General features: G+C 41.5%; 1 protein-coding gene across 3 annotated transcripts; it reads right to left on the reverse strand.

The window, feature by feature from the left end:
- Positions 1–124: 124 nt before the first annotated feature.
- Positions 125–13,116, reverse strand: Usp1 (ubiquitin specific peptidase 1). 3 transcript variants are annotated; one of them, XM_074079921.1, is made up of 9 exons: positions 12,983–13,116; positions 9,563–9,801; positions 8,058–8,178; positions 7,413–7,517; positions 6,731–6,891; positions 4,515–5,203; positions 3,544–3,714; positions 2,777–2,978; positions 125–1,613 (listed from the first exon to the last, which is right to left on the reverse strand). In XM_074079921.1, the coding sequence occupies exons 2-9, from the start codon at positions 9,730–9,732 to the stop codon at positions 878–880; spliced, it is 2,355 nt and encodes a 784-aa protein (XP_073936022.1). In that variant the 5' UTR covers positions 9,733–9,801; positions 12,983–13,116; the 3' UTR covers positions 125–877. The 3 variants fall into 3 exon arrangements, with proteins under 3 accessions (XP_073936022.1, XP_020018884.1, XP_073936023.1); XM_020163295.2 differs by lacking the exon at positions 12,983–13,116 and adding an exon at positions 11,052–11,191; XM_074079922.1 differs by lacking the exon at positions 12,983–13,116 and adding an exon at positions 10,451–10,577.
- Between the last annotated feature and the right edge of the window lie 7,402 nt (positions 13,117–20,518).

Genomic DNA, 20,518 nt, shown 5'->3' on the forward strand with positions numbered 1-20,518 from the left:
GAAATTATAAAAAAGGTAATTACTGCATGTTTATTCTCTCCTCTGTATTTGTACACTATTACTCTGTTCTGAGGATTCTATTACAAAAACATTCAAGTAAAAGAAAATCAGGCATTTGTATACATAGTTGTTAAGCAGTTTAAATTTTATTGACCTCCCAGTTTTAAAAAAAAAAGGTAAATTTAAGGTCACACCTCTAAATTTGATGTACTATATACAGATCGTGCAGAATGAGTATGAAGAGATACAAATTAGTCCATGCGCAAAAAGATTTACTACAATACAGAATCATCTTCATAAATACATATAAAATTCTTATGAAGATAGAGGGGACTGTCCAGGTTTTCCGAGACACTTTCCAAAGTAATTCAAGGCACAAAATGTACACCACTGTGAATATACACATTCTAGACTTTGTGCCTCTGATACAGCCCATCAAAGATTTGGCTTTAACTTATAAAACCAGATGTACTGAATGAGATTGTATTTTTTGAGTGAAAAACCACAGACCTATAAACATCATGTAGATAATTACTCCAAAATACGGAGAATACAAATACAAGCACTTTATTTTAAAAAGCAAACAAAAAAAAAATCGGTGTAAAATCCAAAAGTATTTAAATGCTTCCAGTTTGGATAATTCGATTAAGAACCTATACAAGTTTGTTCCCAGAAGCTAATGCATCACTAGTCTCTACTAAGGAAAATGAGTTCTAAAAATAAACATGGTTTTTAGCATTTCAAATTTTGCTATTTATGTAAAAGCCTAGAGAGACCAATAATATCCAATAGCTTCAAGATAGCTAGATCTTTGATGTAATCAGTATTACCAATGTTTGTCCAGGTTTATTATATATACAAGGAGAGTACACTCACTCTATAATTTCTTATAAAATAGCAAGTAAGGAGTAGACGTAGGAGACGTAGATGGGGAAAGAGAATTCAAAAAGTCTTTCTCTTCAGTAACTTTCACTTCAGAATCATCAAAAAGCAACCACTTCCCCTCATACTCCTTTAAGCTTTGCACTACATACGAAATTTTGTTTTCAAATCCACTAATGTTAACACCTGTTTGGTCACTGGATTCCTTGTTTCTATCAGATTCATGGGTCCCATTAGTATTATTAGTTTCAGAATTTCTATTTTCAGCAAATGATGTACTGGCAGCCTTATCAGAATTAGATGTTTTGTTGTATAGCTCATAATCTGCTTTGCTTTTTTGTCCTCCAAGAAGTCCAATAGCTTCTACATTTTTTTTGTTCAAAACTTTACTTGGCTGTGTATTTCCACCGACTCTAATCGATACTTCTTCATCATCATAATTTTCAGCCACACCCCTCGCTTCCTCCTCGTTCAGTGGTTCTGGCTTACCTATTTCACACATCTGGTCAACCACAAAATTCCCCTTATCTAGTTCTAGACTGTTAAGGTCGGTGACTTTAACAGAAGCAGTGTAATGCCCACTACTTATTGTAATGCCACTATGCATCACAACTGCAAATAATCCATAGCTGTCATTAGTTGGCTTTGTGCTCCATTCTTCTAGTGACAATTTAAGAGGTGTCAATAAAGGAGTGTTGATCTTGGAAAGTCCACCACCATAACAATCAAACCTTTGGAAGAAAAAAAGAGAAGGTTTCCTACAGTTCCATTTTAAATTAAAATTTTTATATCCCATGTGAAACCAAATACAAGTTTCAATAAACACTCAGTATTTAGTTCTCATGTGAATAAACAAAGCAGAGTATAAACAGGACCTCAATGTTGAATAATACTTATATAATATACAAATACAAAAATACTGAAGTAACAGAGTATTTCCCCTCATTTTCCTAATTTGCGCAGTGAGAAATCAGATGGTTGTGGGGTTTTTGCAGTACTAGGACTTGAACTGAAGGCCTCACCCAAGAGCTGTATGTAGCACTGCAGTCCCACCACAGCCCTTTTTGCTATCACATTTTTGCCCATAGCAGGCCTCTGACTGCAGTCCTCCCACGGTGCTTGGATCACAGGCATGTATCACTACTGCCCTATATATTTGTTGAGATGGGGGCCTAACTTTTCCCCCAGGCTGGCCTGAAACCAAGATCCTCTTGACTACCACAAAGACTGTAAGTCATCTTATGGCATCATAACGTATGTAAGAGCTACTGGGAAGCTCTCATAGTAATTCCAAACAAGTCATTAATGTGGAAAGCAGTGACATTTACAATGAAATTGTCAGAAAGTCACAGACTATCCAAAATGTAATTAGCATTTTATACTTATGTTTAGACATTTGAATTCTCAACTACAGAACTAAATTTCACAATTTTTCAAGAACTAGTTTGATTTCCTAGCTTACCTTAAAACTAAAAAGAATTTTGCCTTTCCACCCATCAAAACAAATGTATCCAAATTTTCTTCCCTACTTTAATCAGTTTTACTAAAATTGAATTCTGATACTAGCATCTACAGAACGAATACAAAAAGATGTATGTAAATACTTCTGTGTACTAGAGATTGAACCCAGGATCTTGTGGATGCCAGACAAGCACTTTACCACCAAGCTACATCCATAGCCCACATCATCATACTTAATACAATATATGCATAATAAAATTAATTGATGCATTTTATAAGGAAATTGTTTAATAAGATAGTAAAACTTTTTTTAGACAATCTTTACAAATTATTTGCTTCATTTCAGTTGGCATTATATTCCTATTATTGTATTTTAAACAAAACTTCTATAGCAGCTTATTTTCTTCATATAGCTTTTATTTACAATACTCACTCCAAGCCACTAGCAGCAAAGCACTTCAAATGAATAGTTATAACTTCAGGCATTTTATCAAACAAAAGACTTCGCTCAGCTTCAGTATAATGATGGCAAGTTTCACAGAAATATTTATCTTCTCCTACAATCCTCTCCACTGAAGCAAACTGCGAAATTGCCCATCTCAAGGTCTTCATTTCTGTTTTTGGCTCTGGAGAAACTATAAAAAGAGAATCCTTTCATACTCAAATACATCTCTCATTAAAAATTAAACAAGTTCCATGTGAAAGGGTAGCACTCAATTTCAACTGGCCAATCCAATCCCAAATAACTAAAAAGATTTACTTTCAGAAGTTCATCCTTAATAGCATAATTATCTTTTAAATATTTACAATTGGTCAAAATATATATACAGGGACAGTAAAACCAAGATCAGCCTAGTCTCTTAGCCCAAGACAGAATAGTTTAATAGGCAATTTCAATATCTGACAGGTAAACCAATCTTTATTATTTCCCATGACATTTCCATACTTTCTATGGTTCTCACTGGACACAACAGTGGCTAAGATACTATTAAAAATAACCTCAGTAACTCCAAAAGATTAAGGTTCCCAAAAGTTAACTTATTAAAACATTATTCTAACAACACTATATAGCGATCCTACAATTTTCAAATGTTATTAGCAAGTGATGCTAAATAAGCAGAAAGGCTCCATATTAAACCAAGGGCATGACACTGATCTATTGACGAAAACCATATTCCATGGAACTCCAATTTTGCTTACTTTCAGAACTCTCCTCTACTTTGGAAAGCTCATCTTCTTGTACTGGCACACTGATGTCTTGAAAATCTTCTCTTCTTTCTGTTAAACTTTCACATTCCAAACAACGAGTCCTTAATACCAGCTGACCTTGAAATAATTTCTCCACTAGCTCAAAACCGATTTGTTCCACACCTAAACAAAGGAAAATATGTCCATACTCATTAGTTTTTCAGTATATCCCAAAGAACCAATTTTCCATTGACATAAAGTACGACATTATTAAAAGGCCTGTTTTCACAGATTAGAATTACAAAGTGTCTCATTTGTGAAATGTAAGTCCCTATAAAGGCAATTTTAAATATGAATTACTACTATCTTTAAAATAAAAGAGGATTGTGTCTTCAACTTACTTCCCTCAAAGACATCTCCATATAGAATAACCCCAGAGAGTAAGGATACACTTTCAACACCATTAACCACATCAATACCTCACATCTTCCCTGATAATGTAGATATGGACAAATCAAGTTGTAGTTCATTGAAGGCATAGTTATTTCAGTTGTCTAAAAATTTCCCTTATGAGCTTATGTCAAATACTGCACAGAAAAGGAAAAAAAAACCAGTCTCTTCCTATAATAGTAGGAATATAACTAAGTACCAGCTGAAAAGAAGCAAATAATTTGTAAAGATTGCCCAAGAAAAAGTTTTGTTGCCTTATTAAAGTTTCTTATAAAACACCTCTTTTTAAGTCATTAAAATGAACTGGACTTCCCAAGTTTATAAAGTTTAATATTAGCACAAGATTAATAACAGTATACTAATACAGTGTAAGTACACAAATACTTAAGCAGTACTTAAAACACAGCAGTTCATAGTCAGCATTAACGAAAAACATCTTAGCCACAAAGGCTATATTGCATGTGTATCTAAGAGAAAACTTCTATTTCTGTAGCAGTTAATACTCTCTGCCTCAGTCTAAAAATTATACTGACCTTTATTTATGGGTTTAACTCCATTAATATTTACAGGTGTAACATTATTTCCTGGAGATTCAAATCCACAACCATTAGTTATGTTATCACTTTCATACTTCCCTAAGTCCTCTTCAAGATCATACTCATTTTCTTTAGATTGTCCTTTTGATCCTTGGTTTGTTGTTATTTTTCCCAGACTACAGAATTTAGATAGAATGCTGGGTTGCTTAGTTCCAGACTTAAGCCAATTTATTTTAACTCTTGATTTCTTTTGTGAGGGTTTTGCATTCTCATTTTCAGAAACATACTTGGGGGTTATCTTAGGAGGAATCTCTAATGTATCACCAACAGCTTTTCTTTTTGATCTAGTTTGTCTCTGGTTCTCTTCCAATGACTGGTATTCCTTGGATATTTTAACTTTTTTCTTCATGTTACAAAATTCATTGTCACTTTTTCTTTTCCCATTTCCTTTTGGGAGTTTTTCTTTATTGTCCTCAGAATTCCTGATATTGTCAATCTCCATGTTGTTAATTCCACTCACTTCCTCTTTCTGGTGAGATTTTTCTTCTACCTTAGTTGACTCTGACACATTTTTTACTTCTTCTTTTTTTAAGAGTTGGCATGTTTCTTGAATATTTCCCAAAATACACTGTAATACTTCCTGTGCATCATGCTGCAGATATCCTTCATACATAGGGTTGAGTTCCCTATAAATAAAAACGTCCATTTCATCTATTCTAATTTTGAAGATAAAGTAACATGAAAGAAATCTATATTTAAAAAAATCTATATTTAAAAAAGTCTAAAGATACTCAGCTACTAATTTGAAAAATTTTAGAATTAAAAGACAAAATTCTACCCTATTTTCATTGTCCCAAGACTCTGGTCCTCTTCCAGACATAATAATAACTAATAGTGATATACTATCATAGACCATCAAAATCCTTTTTATAAGTATGTATAATCCTCACAATAACCCCATGAGGTAATCACTGTTACAATTACCACTAATGACAAATACTAGAACTAAGGTACCAAGTAGTCAAATAACTTGCCTAAAGTCACAAAGCTACTTAAACAAACCCAGGATAGCCAACCAGCTTAGACCACCATGCTACAGTCTCTGTTAACAAAGGTAAAGCAATGTATACTGAACTAGGTCTACCTCAAATCTGAATGATTAAATGATTTTTATAAGACTTACCCTAATATAATTCCTAGGCATAATGCTATTTTAAATATAGAATAGCTTCATTTTAAAATACAATTCCCAAAAGCAATCTAACCCAGGTAATAATGGTTCCCTTCTAAGCACATATAATAAAAATAAATTATTTGGAACTTACAGTTCTTACACATGACACATTTTAAATGTAGACCTATAGTTTCTAACCTGATATCCTTAGGACTACATATGCTTAGGAAAAATAATACAGAGCAAGAGACCTGGCTCAGTGGTAGAACACTTGCCTAGTAAGGGGGGCAAGATGTGGTGGCACACAGCTGTGATCCTAGGTAGGATTTCTGTCTGAGGCAGGCTCCATGCAAGAAGTTGAAACCCATTGGGAAAAAATAATTAAAACAAAAAAAAGGCTGGAGGTATGGCTCAAACGGTAGAACACCTAGCAAATGGAGACCCTTAGTTCAAACCCCAATCAATACCACCAAATTTAAAAAAAAAAAAGCCAGTTCCTGGGCTCTACCCCCAGAGATTCTGATTTGGTGATAGGTGGGACCCATAAATATGTTACTTTGTTTTTAATCAGGAGCTAATGGAGTGGCTCAAGAGGTACAGCACCTAGGCAGCAAGCACGAAGCCCTGAGTTCAAACCCCAGTACTGGAAAGAAAAAAAAGTAGTAGTTCTATGAGAGCACTTGAGCACTTGCCTAATATGCAGGGAACCCTGTTCAATCCGTATCACCAAAAAACAAAAGACAAAAATAAAGACAGTCAACATGATATGAAGCAGTATTCTATAAGCACATTAATTTTCATGTATTTCTTTAAATATAGTTTTTCTATAAATAACCTCATACAAATTCAAATCTGTTGAATTTAATACCAAATTTATGAAAAAACTTTCAGCTTTCAAAGCCTCGAGAATATAAAGGACTACATACCAGGAATATCCATTTTCTTTGCCCTTTATGCCTATTTGTTCATGGATCACTTTCCTCCTAAGACTGAAACAAGGAGCTAAATCAGAATTGTAAAATTACATTATTGGGTATACCTGAGTGTGTTAAGCAGCCGCCTTGGTTGAGTAGCAAGTTCATCAGTGTATTTCTCTGGATTTAAGAGAAAACTAGCCTGAAGCTGTTCAACTGAAATGATTAAGGACTGTAAGCTACATATAAGTTCATAACTTGCCAAAGGATCTTCTTTGCAATTTCCCTGTCAACAAAGAACACACAGACCAATACTTTCATTTATGAACAAATTAAGTACCTTCCTCCTTGTCTGATCAAACTAAATCTAGTTTTTCTAAATTTGTTTTCATCATAGCACTAATTTCACCAAATATACAAATAAACTGATTTTAGGAGGATTTTTTTAGTTATTTTCTATGTGGTCAATAATGGCTTCCAAATTATAGAAGTCAAGGATTTCTTCTAAAAACACAAATATTTAAATATTGAAGTTGTGGCGAGGGGTATAGCTTAGTGGTAGATCATATGCTTACATGAGAAATAAAGAAAACACTATACAAAGCTATCGATAATCTGGTCAGCTGCCTTACAACTGCTTTTCTGACTACACATTGAGAAATCCAATTCTCATTTATAACAAATAATAGCATTATAATAACCTGTCATTCTCTTCCTGAATTCTCTTGATAATCTATTATTCTTTTACTTCTAAGCAAGTAAACTTCCATTAACTTTTTTATTGCTTTTTAATTTTTTTTTTTTTACCTTATCTTTCTGGTTGGCTTCATCCTTTAGAGCTTCTTTCTTCTTTGAAATAATATTAAATAAGTGCTTCACTCCAGATTTAAAACCAGGACAAAAATATAATACCTATAAAAGTGAGATTGTTTATGAAACAACCACAATATACCTAAAATCATTAAAACACTGTATGCTTCTGTATGGCACTTTTAATGTACATTACCTAAGCTTTCTGCCAAAACTTGTTCTCTATATTATCAGTAGGAGCCCACTATTACCTCTGGCACAAAGCACTGAGCCCAAGCCAATACTGCTAAGATTTAATGTTACAAGGACATAACGTAACATCATAGTTTTAAGGGTAAGACAAATACTGGTAGCCCCAGGAATCAGGCAGAGAAATAAAGGGTTTGCTATTTTCCACTTAACCAAGGTCTACCAAACTTTGCTGTCTCACCTGTATTTTAATGTATCATTTTCTCTTATTCCAAAGGAAGTTTAGTTACGTGCAACTTAGAATTATTATTTTAGCCAACTGTTTTACTTACAGTCAAAAGCAAAGATAGTATGGACAATTAAAATCTTCCAGTAACATCAAATTCTCAGCAACATTAAATATTAGAACTTTGTCTACTAGTGTTTTACTTCATAGCAAAATTGTCAGTTTACCTGAAGTATACTATTAAGATAACAAGTATTGCCAAGATTATTCAGTCCCACGAATGGTAACAAGTTTTCTCTCTTCTCACAGTTCATAGGTGAGGACTGTGCTGCAGGAACAACTTGATCACTATTAAGTATAGAGGAGAGAAAGGTATAATGAAGAAGCGTCTTAAAGAAATAAAGTGGAAATACTACTCCCCTAGATTTAGTTTTTTTCCCAAAAGTAGTATGATCTGAAAAGTATAACAATTTCAGTCAGATGACATCTTAAAACATTTGTACCGGCTCAAAAATTGCTACATACCCAGAAGTTTCTTAAAACATTATTACACTCAGTCTCAAAATAATTTCCTTTAAGAGTATATTAATCCCATTTTACAAAGTTAAAAACTGAAAACTAGTGCTGTGATTTGTTTAGCTTACTGTGACAGTTTAAACAAATAGTTTAACTCTGAATAAAAACCCTGCAATAACCTTACTATAACAATATTTGAGAGGCCACATGTGTTTGAATAAAGATTAAGAAGGGAAGTCTATGAAGAGAATTATACAGCTATCCCTCAAATTGTTCAATTTTATCACTCTTTTCCTTCACTTTATCAGCGTGTCCCCAGTATCTTTGTTTTACTGCCAGTAGCTATTATTACACTAGCATCTCAAAGTATCTACAAGCATGAATGCTGACATTCATTGTGGTCCACAATCTTTTTAACTTGATTATTGGCATGTTAAGAAATTACTCATGGACTGGAGGCATGGCTCAAGCAGTAAAGCGCCTGACTAGCAAGCACAGAAGCCCTGAGTTCAAACTCCAGTACCTCCAAAAAAATTTTTTTTTAAAAATTGTCTATTTGTTAAATACAGAGATAGTAGAGACTCTAGCTAGAGCAACTTGGAATAAGCTCCTTTTCTTAATTTCTTTTTAGGTACAAAGACTTTATTTGCAGGCTGGGGGTGTGGCTCAAATGACAGAACACTTGCCTAGCAAGCCCATGGCCCCGAGTTCAAAACCCACCCCATGCAAAAAAATTTGTATTAAAATCATTTATTTTAATTTTAAGTTGAATATAATTTGTAATACTGTGTCTCCAGCAGGTATGAGTAGTTGTAACTACATGCAACTACGTAACTAGATAACTCCAAAATAACTGTCAAGTCTTCTGGGGAAAAAAAAAATCCAACTATTTCTTTACCCTTACATAATGTATTGCACCACAAGTAAGTGTAATTTCTGAAAAAGTTTTAGTCAATAAATATTTCTCCAACTTAGTTAATCTAAGTGGCTCAGGAGAATGTTAATGTGTCAACATCCCATATATATGATTCCTGTGAGAAACTACCAGTTTTGTCCTACTCCTACTATGTATTGCTAGACTTGCCATACTGAAAGCATCTTAATGATTTTTTTTTTTTAAACCTCTGGACTTTCAGGTCAGTCTGGAGGTTACCAAAGTTCATTGTTTCTTCATTGATTCAAAATAAAAGTACAGATAGATACTTAAGATACATACACTTCAGATCCTCTATATTCAGAAGCTTTTTCTTCATTTTCTTGGGAATCTGTGAAATCTAAGGCTCTCTTAGTTTCCTTTTTCTGAAAAAACTTCAAAGAAAGTCTGTTTTTCTTGGATGGACTACCTCTTGAAAGCCCATTGCTTTCACTAGGTACGACACCAGGCATTTTCTTTTCAAATCCGAAGGAGTTGACAAGAATTAATTTATAGAGGGCAGCTGTAATCACCAATTATATCTGTTAATCAAAAAAAAGGTCTCATTAATCCTGGGTTGTCAGGTGTAGGCAACAAAAATCATCAATTGTGAAAACAAATTTACCGAAAAAATGGTATAAACTAGAACTTCATATTTGAAAACATAGTGCCTGCAATACAGTTTATTGCTTAAATCTAAGAAGCCACGTTGCCTTTAACTTTCTTAAAAGGCAGATATGACACCGAACTTTTATTATCCTGCTATAGATTAAGGGCCACATCACGAAATAAGGTATAGTATTAAGGAGCAAAACCTCAGTTTTTCATTATAACTTGTTAATTCACTCTAAAAAACATTGAGCAACTACCATCTCTAACTCTAAAGTGAGAGATAGGAACCATCGGGAAGAGCGGAAAAATCAAAGCCGTGGTGAATATTAAGGAGTCCTTCCCCTCCCACAAGGCCTTGAGCATACGAAGTCTCTAAAAGCTTAAGGTGTAATTCACACGTAAGACCGGCAGATCTGGTGTGCACATCTCTTAAAAACTTCAAAGTTAAAGCACCGGCAGAGCTGGAAGGAGCTGTAAAAACTTATTTGCTGCATTTTGTATGTATCAAATTCTTTGAAAATCACAATATTCTAGTTCTCCAAACTTTTCTTAAACTACAGATTTAAAGAAAAAACCTGCCTTGAGTAGGGGAAAACCGGTGATGTGGCCTTCCTTCGGCGACCTTTACCGTTTCCGAGGCGGCCTTCATGCTGGGAGCGGGGTCGCCGGGCCGTCCCCCCAACGCCCGGCGCTTCCGCGCTCGGAGCGCCCGCGCCGCCCCGCCCCGCCCCGCGGCTCGCACGGAGCAGGGGAGTGAGTGACAGAAAGCGGGTCTCTAAGTGACAGGCGAGCGCGCCACCCCGGCCCCCGACGCTCACAACCCCCGCCAGCCCGCGGACAACGGCGGCGCCGACGCTCGGCGCCGACAAATGACAGCGCGGCCCCGGGCCCCTGAGTGTCCAATTCTCCCGCAGACGACAGGGTTCCATTCCCACTTCTGCAGAAAAACGTGGAACAACACGAAGGGCAACATCTATCTTCTCGAAGGCTTAAACACGTGGCGTTCCACACTTGCGGGAGCGGTGAGAAACGCGCGGCAAGCCCCGCCATCAGGGAGCGGCGCTCACCTCCTCCTCTGGGGAAGCCGGAGCCCCCGGGAAACGCGCCCGCACGGCCCGCCCCGCCCCGGAACGGCCCGCGTCTCCGCGGCCCCCGGCCCCCCTCCCCGGGCCCTCCTTACCCGGCCATGGCCCTAAGCGAGGTCCGCGGCGGCGACGCCGGCGTGTCCAGCCGGAATGGCTGAGAGCGCGACAGGTGAGCGCCGGTCCGAGCCGCCGCGTCCCGACCCGAGGAGGAGCCGCGCCGATCGCCCTCCGCGCGGGGGAGTGACCATCCGCTCGCAGAGCGGGAACCGGGCCGCCGCTCGGTCCTGCAGTGCACGCAGCCCTCTACATCCCCGCACCGGCGCCCACCGCGCCCGCCCAGGACGGCGAGGAGCGCCGCAAGCAGTGGTCTCGCTCGCAGAGCGCCAGAGCCGCTAGGGTCTCTCCCACTCCTCCACCGAGGGGAACTTGGCGCGTTTTCCTCCGTCTCAGGACCCCCGTGTTTTAGCCTCCGCCCGCGCCAGCGCTGCGATCGAAAGTGGCGTCCTTCGAAAATGCCGGTTCTAGTCTCCACGCTGCAGACACGAGAAAGGCAAGAGCCACCTCGCGACCGCCACTCGTCCCCGGCACGCACGGGCTCCGGAACCCACTAGAACCGTGGTTCCGCCAAGATCCTAACGGGTTCTGCAGTTTCAAACAGCGCAGGCATCATCGCGGGCAGCTCGTGCGGTCCTCGCAGACGGCGCGCGCTAGGCACTGGAGGCTGGGCTGGCGCGCTCAAATCTCACGCCTCCCACCCCCCCCACCCCACCCCCGTCTTTTTAACCATTCGTGTCACGAGTCAAGGGAAAAGCGGACAGGTCGGGAGACGGGACAGAGAGAAGATGGGACAGGCCCCTTCCTAAAAAGAAGCCCCCAAGTGCTCAAATGCGCCAATCCTACATGAACAATTCTTCCCTCTCCGGGCCCCACACGCACGCACGCACGCACGCAAACACCCCGTTCAGGAGGAGCCAATCACAAGTACCTAGACTAAAGCCAATTGAATGGTCGGGAGAAGGAAGTCCGACCAATACAAAAAAAGGAAGAAAGAGCCTCTAGCCAATCATTGTTGCTCACAAGACTGTCCCGCCCTGCGCGGCTCCCTCCTTCGGTTCCCATTGGTGCTCGAGAGCGCGCTTTCGCTGCCGACAGTTGAAGTCCTGCTTTGCGTTTTGTTAATCCTCGAGGGTGGGACTTCGCGGAGGGTGCGGCTTCCGGAGTGAGGGCCCCACCCGCAGGCTTCACCTCCCCTTCTTACGTACGCACCCGGGCGGGGTTACCAGGGAGACGAGTTTCGGAAAATGGCGGGCAGGGTTGCTTTGGAGTTCCGCGCCAGGGCTTTCTGTTTGTAATCCAAGCCCCTTCTCAGCCCCAGGGCCATCCAATAAAACCGAGCGCAGCACAGCAGAATACTGCCGAGCGAGGCTCGTCCTGCTTGCTCGCGCCCCAGGACACCATTTTAAGGCCCAGCTCTGGCTGCGGATCTTCTGAGGGTTCTGGCGCGAGCCTGAGCCGAGGGACGCAAAAGCGGCCACGCAGGCCTTGCATGTTTTGTTTTGTGTTCCTACAGCGCAAGGGCCAAAGTTAACCAAAATTCTGTCCAACTCCATTTAATTCAGTAAATGTTAGGCGCCTACTTGATGTACCAGGGCATTTCCAAGTTGCTGGGAATAGGCATCACGGGGGCGAAACAAATCCCGCTGTATCGCCTACGCTCTAGAGCTGGAGATTGAAGTTTTAAGGGGATGCGAAGTAATATACACGACGGGGGAAGCAGGTAAAGGTGTGGTGGTTTAGATACGGTAATCCGGACAGACCTCTTGAGTGCACATTTGAGCAGAAAGCTCCTGGGAACCAGCCTGGGGAAGGAGGTGCACGCAGAGGGAGCTCAGTGCGGGTGTGTTTGGGAAGGAGGTGAGGACTGGATGTTTAGGGCACAGTGACCCTGGGTGGGAAGACCTAGAAGGCGAGATGAGCGAGATTGGATGGTCCTGAGCTTGGGGTGGGGGGGAGGAGGGAGGCTTACCTGGGTTTGTAAAGTGACTTCCTGTGATGGGTAAGACTGGAGCTTCAAGAGTTGAAGCAGAAGAGTCCACTAAAAAGTGAATGAATCATGGAATTAAGGTAGCAGTGGAAATGTTGGGAACTGGTAAGATTCTGAATATATTTTAAAGTGGAGCCAATAAGCTGTCCTGATGGGTTGGCCGCCTGGTATGTAATAGACAAAGATGGTAATTTTTAACCAGCAAATAGATAGTGGTTGGCCCTTGCTAAGATGGGGGAACCACTGAGATCTGGGTTTGGTGGGAGGGGTGGAGATAATAAGATTCAGATGCCAAGTTAACATAAAGCATACTCGAAGAGACAAGTACCCAAATGGAGCTAACGGCTACCCAAGAGGACAGATTTAGAAGCATAATTATAGATAAGCCTGCGTGGACTATGGAGGGCAGTGCCTCATTTCCTAATACTGACAGAACCACTGCTACTTGCAAACTGTATCAAGACTGGCAACCAATTCTAGTTTTCTATTTCCTTGAGATCCCAGCTACTTTTTTTTCTTTTAAGTGGTACTGGGGTTTGAACTCAGGGCCTCCGTTTGAGCCACACCACCAGTCCTTTTTTGAGTTGGGTGTTTTTGACATAGGGTCTCACTTTTGTTTTTGGCCCTCACCTCCCCCGGGCTGACCTTGAACCTTGATCCTCCTGACCTCTGGGGAGATCAGGTGTAAGGATTACAGGTGTAAGTTGCTGATGTCTGGTTTGCAGCCACTATTTTTCATATCCAATTTACAGTATCAATTAAGGTTCAGTTGACAACAACTTTATCCTGAATGGTCATTTGCCTAACTAAAAATCAGGAGTCATAATATTAAGGAAAAGGATACAACGGATACTGGAATGCAAACAGCATTTGCTATGCTTCCCCTTACCATATTTAAAAAAAAAAAAAAATCCAGCTGGGCACTGATGGCTCACACCTGTAATCCTATCTACTTGGGAGGCTGAGATTGGGAGGATGGAGGTCTGAGGCCAGCCCTGGAAAATAGTTCACAAGATCCTAACTCCAATATAACCAGAACAAAAGTGACTGAAGGTGTGGCTCAAGAGGTAGAGTGTCTCCTTTGCAAGTGTGAAGCTGTGAGTTGAAACCCCAGTCCCATCAAAAAAAAAAAAGATCATCTGATGAAGTTTCCCCAAAAGGTGAAAAATGGAGTAAGTTCTTTTTAGTTCCTTGATAGGCTAATATCTATTTGCCCCTTGTGGCACATTGGGAGATGTGCTGCTCACATCTCTTACACCCAAGGTACAGGGAATAGTTCCCAGTTGTCAGCCCCATCAGGTCTACGTGAGCTGCACATTAGCCATGCCCAAGGTCATCTCCTTTCTAAGGCAGCCTGGGGTGGGTGAGAAAGCAGGGTTGGGACAGAAGCCTCAGCCATGGTGGCCCACTGTGGGCTCCTCTGAGAGGCAGCACTCACTCGAGAGCTCCTGGCCACATTGGCCAGAACTTTGTTGAGTCTGTACTGGAATTTGACTTCTTCCTCTTGCTAGTGCTGCTTGCTCTCAATTCTGTACCCCAAGCTCTTTCTCAGCATCTGCTTTGATGTCTACCTGCAAGAGCTGGTACTGAAACGGGAGATTTGTGTAGGACCCACAACCTCCGCTCCACCTTGTTGCTGGTTTAGGTGTTAAGTCAGGGGGTGTGGGGGGAGGTTAGAGTTCCAGGTTCAAAGATTGAAGTTCCTGTACAAGGAGAGAGAATTAGAAAAGTATAAAGCAGGAGAGTAGAACCCCCCAAAATTGAGGGAATCCCAAGAGAGGGTAAGGAAAGGCAGAAACTCCCAGGGCATAGGAGTGGCCCAGAAAGACTGAGTCATGGCAGTTGTAGGTATAAAAGTTTTTATTTAGTTGGGTTTTTTGTTTTGGTTTGGTTTTGAGTACTTTTGGGGCAGACTTTTTAAGCCCCTGGATACAGCTTTCTGATAGGCCCCCGATTTTTTTCCTTTTAGGGTTTGGTACCGTTTTCCTTTCCTTTCCCCTTAACTGTATCTTTCACCCTGTCCTGGGCCTGCCTTAAGATTAGCTACTTAAAGTTTAACCCACTCTTAAGAGTAATTCATAAACCAGTGCCGTGGCTCACATCTGTAATCCTAGCTATTCAGGAGGCAGAGATCAGGAGGATCGTGGTTCAAAGCCAGCCCTGGGCAAATAGTTCTAGAGACCCTTTCTCAAAATAACCAATATTTAAAAAATGGGCTGACGAAGTGGTTCAAGTGATGAGTGCCTAACATAGTAAGCTGAGTCCCTGAGTTCAAGACCCAGTACCACAAAAAAAAGAAAAAAAAAAAATCTTAAACATCAGCTAGGTCAGGCACTGAGAACTTACACAGATAACTCTCTCATAGCAAGACAATGACCAAACCTAGGAACTGGATGGAGCAGGGGTTAGGAATTTCAGAGACTCTCAATTAGGGCAGGAGTGGTAGTTTATATAGGCAAGCGCTCTGTCATTTAACAAGATGAGGATCCAAACCTAGGGAATCATCTCAGAAGCCAGATAAACCCTTAATGAACATTTCAACCTTAAAGCTTAAACTGTCCTTCTCTCCCTTGAGGTGACCTGCCCTCAGCCTGTTTTGTTTTTTCTAATAAACTTTACTATTACTTTTTTTATAATCTTTGTGTCTTGCTTGAATTTTTCTCCTGCTGGACACAGGAACCATGGTATTTATCAGTGTTATTTTTCTGGTAACATACTTTCTGACTTTCATTGCTCCTTTCATGGCCCCCAGCCCTAACTGCCTGAGTTCAAACTAGCTTCTAACAGTACCAGGAGACTGAAAGAGGCCCAGAATAGACAGGTGGGAAGACAGCTCAGCGCCAGCACAGGGTTTATTATTCAGGAAGAAAACCTGAGGAAGGGTCCCCAGCAAGAGACCTGGAGCCCACAGCTGCTTACAGACTAGAGGTAGATATAGGAGGTTGGTGGTGAAGTCCCAGGAAGGTCACTGGGTGGGAAAACCCTCATTGGCCCTCTGACACTCCTGAGATAATGACTTAAGGGCAGGTCATTCTTCTAGGACAGGTGGGAAGTTGCTAGTAAATGGCTAAAGGTGGTTGTTTATTTTTCTTTAGGGCCAGGTGGACTTTCCAGTAAGCCACCTTCAAGGAACAGGGGGTCCAGTTCTAACATGGCTTCCTTTTGTTCACCCTAACAAATACGTTGGGGAAACTGACAATAAGATAGGTTTGTGGAGGTGAGTTATGGACTATCTGGCTGGTAATAGGTGAGTCATAGCCAGCTCCTGGCACAGAAGGTGATTGTGCAATTCGGATATTATACCAGGTAGAAGAGTACTAAGGGAGAGTACCAGGTGTGATTGTGCTCGCTTAGGCAGCACACACCAGGTGTGATGTATCAGGCATTTGAGACATGATAGAAGTGGGAGCTATAACAGAATTGGATGGTAAACTCCACTGGATACAGGAAAATGATGAACACCTGAGGGTGGATAAGAGGCAACTGAAAATCGGGTGTGAATGACCAAATGCCTCTTTGTTGCACACAGAATTACTGTCATCTGCAGAGAGAAAAACTGAGCTCTGAGACCAGAATTTTAGAGTGGCTGAGCTTAGAGTTAAATGCTCAGAAATGGCAGGTCTGCTGCACCAAAGTCAGGGCAGGACCATGGTTGAGAAAACCTAGCACCCTGCCATTTGGAGAGGCTATTTGGACAGTGCTTCTGAAACTGCTGTTTCCTCAGGCTTCTCTAGAACCTGCAATGTGGTTCACTCCTCCCTAGTAAGAGTTATAATTTTGCCATTATTCTTCTGCATTACAGAGGCTTCTATTTGAAAGACATGTTACCCCTTGCCCCAGCATCCTCTCCCCACACCCACCTGACCTGCCCAGTAGGCAGAAGACGTCATTAGAAGAATGAAAGTTGAATTCTAGGTTGAATACAACCTAGTCAGAAAGGTGCTTGCATGATGATAGAGATAACTGATGCAAGGCCTATCCAGCATGCGCTAACAGGAGCTTGGGGAGGGTGTATGGGACTGAATTCAGAGGATACTTGATTAAGGGGACAGAACATAAAATGGCACAGGGAAAACCATATTTCATCAAGAGCATTCTTCTGAACTACAGATTTTAACATCTAATCAAAGATTCCCAAGAATTGGTATGAGCTTGCTACAGAAAAAAAGCGATGACTCACTGAATGAAACTGAAGTACCAGAAGTGCTGGTGAAACAGGTGATAGGGACCCACCTCTCCCTGGGATACTAAGGAAGAAGTTAAGCATTGGTGCAGCACTGTTAAACATTGTTAAAATACTGTTACTGACAAGTCTTTGTTGTAAGCACCCTTTTGAAAGGTACTTTGTCTCAGTAGAAGACCAACTGCCACATGGAGGGGAGGGGAGCATTTGAGCATGGCCCAACAGAGACCTATGATTGGTGCAAGCATAATCCATCTTTTGCATAATTGACCGTACTATGATTGGTGTAAACATGAAAGGACTGCCATGAGTGGTATAGACAGCCTTGTCCCGTCCCTTCTGGCTATGTAAGCCAGGCTGCTCAACTCACTTTGTGAGCAGCTGGGAAATACACCTCTTGGCTGCCTTCTCCTCTTACAACATCCAGGTTCCAAGAAGGGCTCTGTCTTGAGTGTTCTTGCCCACCTTTACTGAGCTGGTAACATGAAGAAAAAGAAGAGAGGACGCAGCAGTGCTGGGAAGAAGCTGTCCTGGCAGCAGGGCAGCAGTAAGGACCGCAAGCTGAGTGACCCAGGCAAAACTGACAGGAGCAGCAGGGTAGACAGCAGCTAACAGCAGAGGGTACTGGTGGGCACTAGAGAACTGTAATTTATTAGATCTCAGGTCACCTAGCATACAAAGAGCTGTAACCATCCTAGGTCACCTGGACACAAAGAGCTGTAAAGAGCACGAAGAGCTGATCACCTGGGGATCTGGAGTACTCAGCTGGCAGAAACTCATCCCACCTCAGGAGCTCTAACACTTAGGGCCCTGAGACCTGTCTCACCACCCTAGCTGTCAGGACCCTAGGGCTGACTGCCATTGCCCACTGTCATCTGCTCTAATGCCTGCAAATGACACAAGGGCCCAGAATAACTGGAGGAGCTGCTCATCAGCTACCAAAGGTTTCTCTCTAGGGAGAGCAGAAGGACCCCAGCCAACTGGTTTGTGACACTAAGACAGGTGGGTGCTTCTAGGAATTTATGGCTCAGCGAAGTAGGTATACTAGAACGGGTATATTAAGTTCTGAGAGGGAGGGCTCAGAGGATACCAAGGGCATAAGGGCTGCACTGGCACCAAGGACATGAGTATTGCTAAAAAGTTCAGACTCGGCACTCAGCAAGCCATAGCTGATGGGAACAGGCCTGGCAGACCTTGACTCACTGATAGCAATGGGGATAACAGAAGCCCCAAATAACAGAGGCCAGGTGGCAGTGCTTAATTACCAGAAGCCAGGAAGTCACAATTATTACAATAACCTAAGGGGGCCTGACCCAGAGGGAGTTACTGAAATGGCTTCTACAACACAGTGTTCTTAGGGGCAAAAAAATGGACCATCAATAAAGTACTATTAGTTGTGCCAGCAAACTAATTATACATATACATATATATATAATATATTAATATATATGTATGTATTTCAAGGATAGATGATCAGGATGCTAAGGACTGCCACCCAATAAAGTCATTTTCCTAAGTTTTCTGACCTTAGCTGATTTGTAAACCTGAAAGTCCACTGACTGACAATGTTCCCAGGAGACAGATCCCTGTTACACCTCAATAATTATAAATGGTAATGATTTCCCCAGTCTTTCACCAAATGGATATTTGGCCATTTGCTTGAGTAATTGTTCCCTAAGGAAATGGGCCTACCCAGACATTTCAAAGAGTAAAAGATATGGTATGAACTAACATTGACATCCAGAGGCCAGCACAGCATCGTGGCCCCCTGTTAGAACAAGACCACAGAGAGGCTATTAATAAATGGGGGCAGCAAGGCACGGTGGCTCAAGCCCGTAATCCTGGCTACTTGGGAGGTGAAGATCAGGAGAATCAAGTTTTGAGGCCAGTCTGGAGAGGGGAGGGTAGTTCTTGAGACCCATTTCAACCAATAAATGCTGGATGTGGTGGCATGTGCCTAGTGTTGCATGAAGCATGAAGAGGAAGATCACGATCCAAGCTAGCCAGGGCATAAATTCAAGACCCTATCTCAAAAATAACCAGCTATGGGAGGTAGGAAAGGGAAGGACAGTGTTTGTTAGTGAAAAAATATTGAAACACTGCATCTGTATATGAAGATAATACAACGCAACGTACCATAAGCTATTGAATAATAGGGAAGCAGGACGATAAAGAATAATGGCAGGGGTTAGTCTGATTAAAGCATGCCATATACATGTCTGAAATGCCATGATGAAATCCCCTTGAACTAATAATATAAACTTTAAAAAATGAAGGACAGGAGGACAAAACACGTCTTTTCCCAGGGTGTGTACCAGTGGGAAGGGGAAGGGACCAGGAGGATCATGGTTTAAAGCCAGCCTGGGCAAATAGTTTGCAAGACCCTACCTCAAAGAAACTCAACACAGAAACAGGGCTGGTGGAGCGGCTCAAGTGGTAGAGTGCCTGCCAAGCAAGCATGAGACCCTGAATTCAAATCCCAGCACTGCCAAGAAAAAGAACACTATAGACTGGGTGGCTTAAATAGCAAACATTTATTTCTCATAGAGTCTGGGAAGTCTAAGATCAAGATGCCAATAGATTGACTTTCTGGTGAGGGCTTTTTAGCTTGCAGATAGCTGTCTTCTCACTGTGTCCTCATGTGGCCTCTTCTCAGTGCATGTGCATGAACAGAGAACTTTGACCTGTCTTCATCTTCTTATAAAGATACTATGGCTGCAGCCGTAGCTCAAGTGATAGAGTTAGCAAGTATGAAACCCTGAGTTCAAACCCCAATAGAACAATAAATAAAATGCTAATCTGCTGGGTGTGGCAGTGAACATTGGTTATCCCAACAGTCAGGAGTGAGGGCAGGAGGATCTGGAGATTGAGGCTAGCCAGGGCTATATGGTGAGACCCTGTCCCAAACAAACAGACAAAAAAAGATACCAATCCCATAATGGGGGCTCCATCATGATCTCTTCTACCATTAAGTGAATGTGTCCCCCAAAATTCATATATTGAAGCCTAATCCCCAGTGTGATGGTACTTGGAAGTGGGGTCCTTGACAGTGATTATGAAAGAGATCCCAGAAAGTGCCTTTGTTCTTTGCTCCAAGTAACCAACAACAAGGCAGCCACCTTTGAACCAGGAAACAATCCCTCATCAGGTATGAAATCTGTTGGTGCCCTTTTTAGGCAGTACTGGGGTTTGAATTCAGAACCTCACATTTGCTAGCCAGGCACTCTACTGCTTGAACCACTCCATCAGCTCTTTTTTGGTGTGTGTGTGTGTGTGTGTGTGTGTGTGTGTGTGTGTGTGTGTTGGGAATTTTTGGGATAGGGTCTTGCAAATTA

This window comes from Castor canadensis, chromosome 7 (genome assembly GCF_047511655.1).
Source record: "Castor canadensis chromosome 7, mCasCan1.hap1v2, whole genome shotgun sequence".
In the NCBI taxonomy this organism is placed as follows: Eukaryota; Metazoa; Chordata; class Mammalia; order Rodentia; family Castoridae; genus Castor; species Castor canadensis.

Coding starts and splice junctions, on each gene's coding strand:
- Usp1 (XM_074079921.1), bottom strand. CDS start 9,732: ATGCCTGGTGTCGTACCTAGTGAAAGCAATGGGCTTTCAAGAGGTAGT. Junction 8,179..9,562: donor GAATATAGAGGATCTGAAGT/GTATGTATCTTA, acceptor TATACTTAATAG/TGATCAAGTTGTTCCTGCAG. Junction 1,614..2,776: donor TTTGCTGCTAGTGGCTTGGA/GTGAGTATTGTA, acceptor TTTCTTCCAAAG/GTTTGATTGTTATGGTGGTG.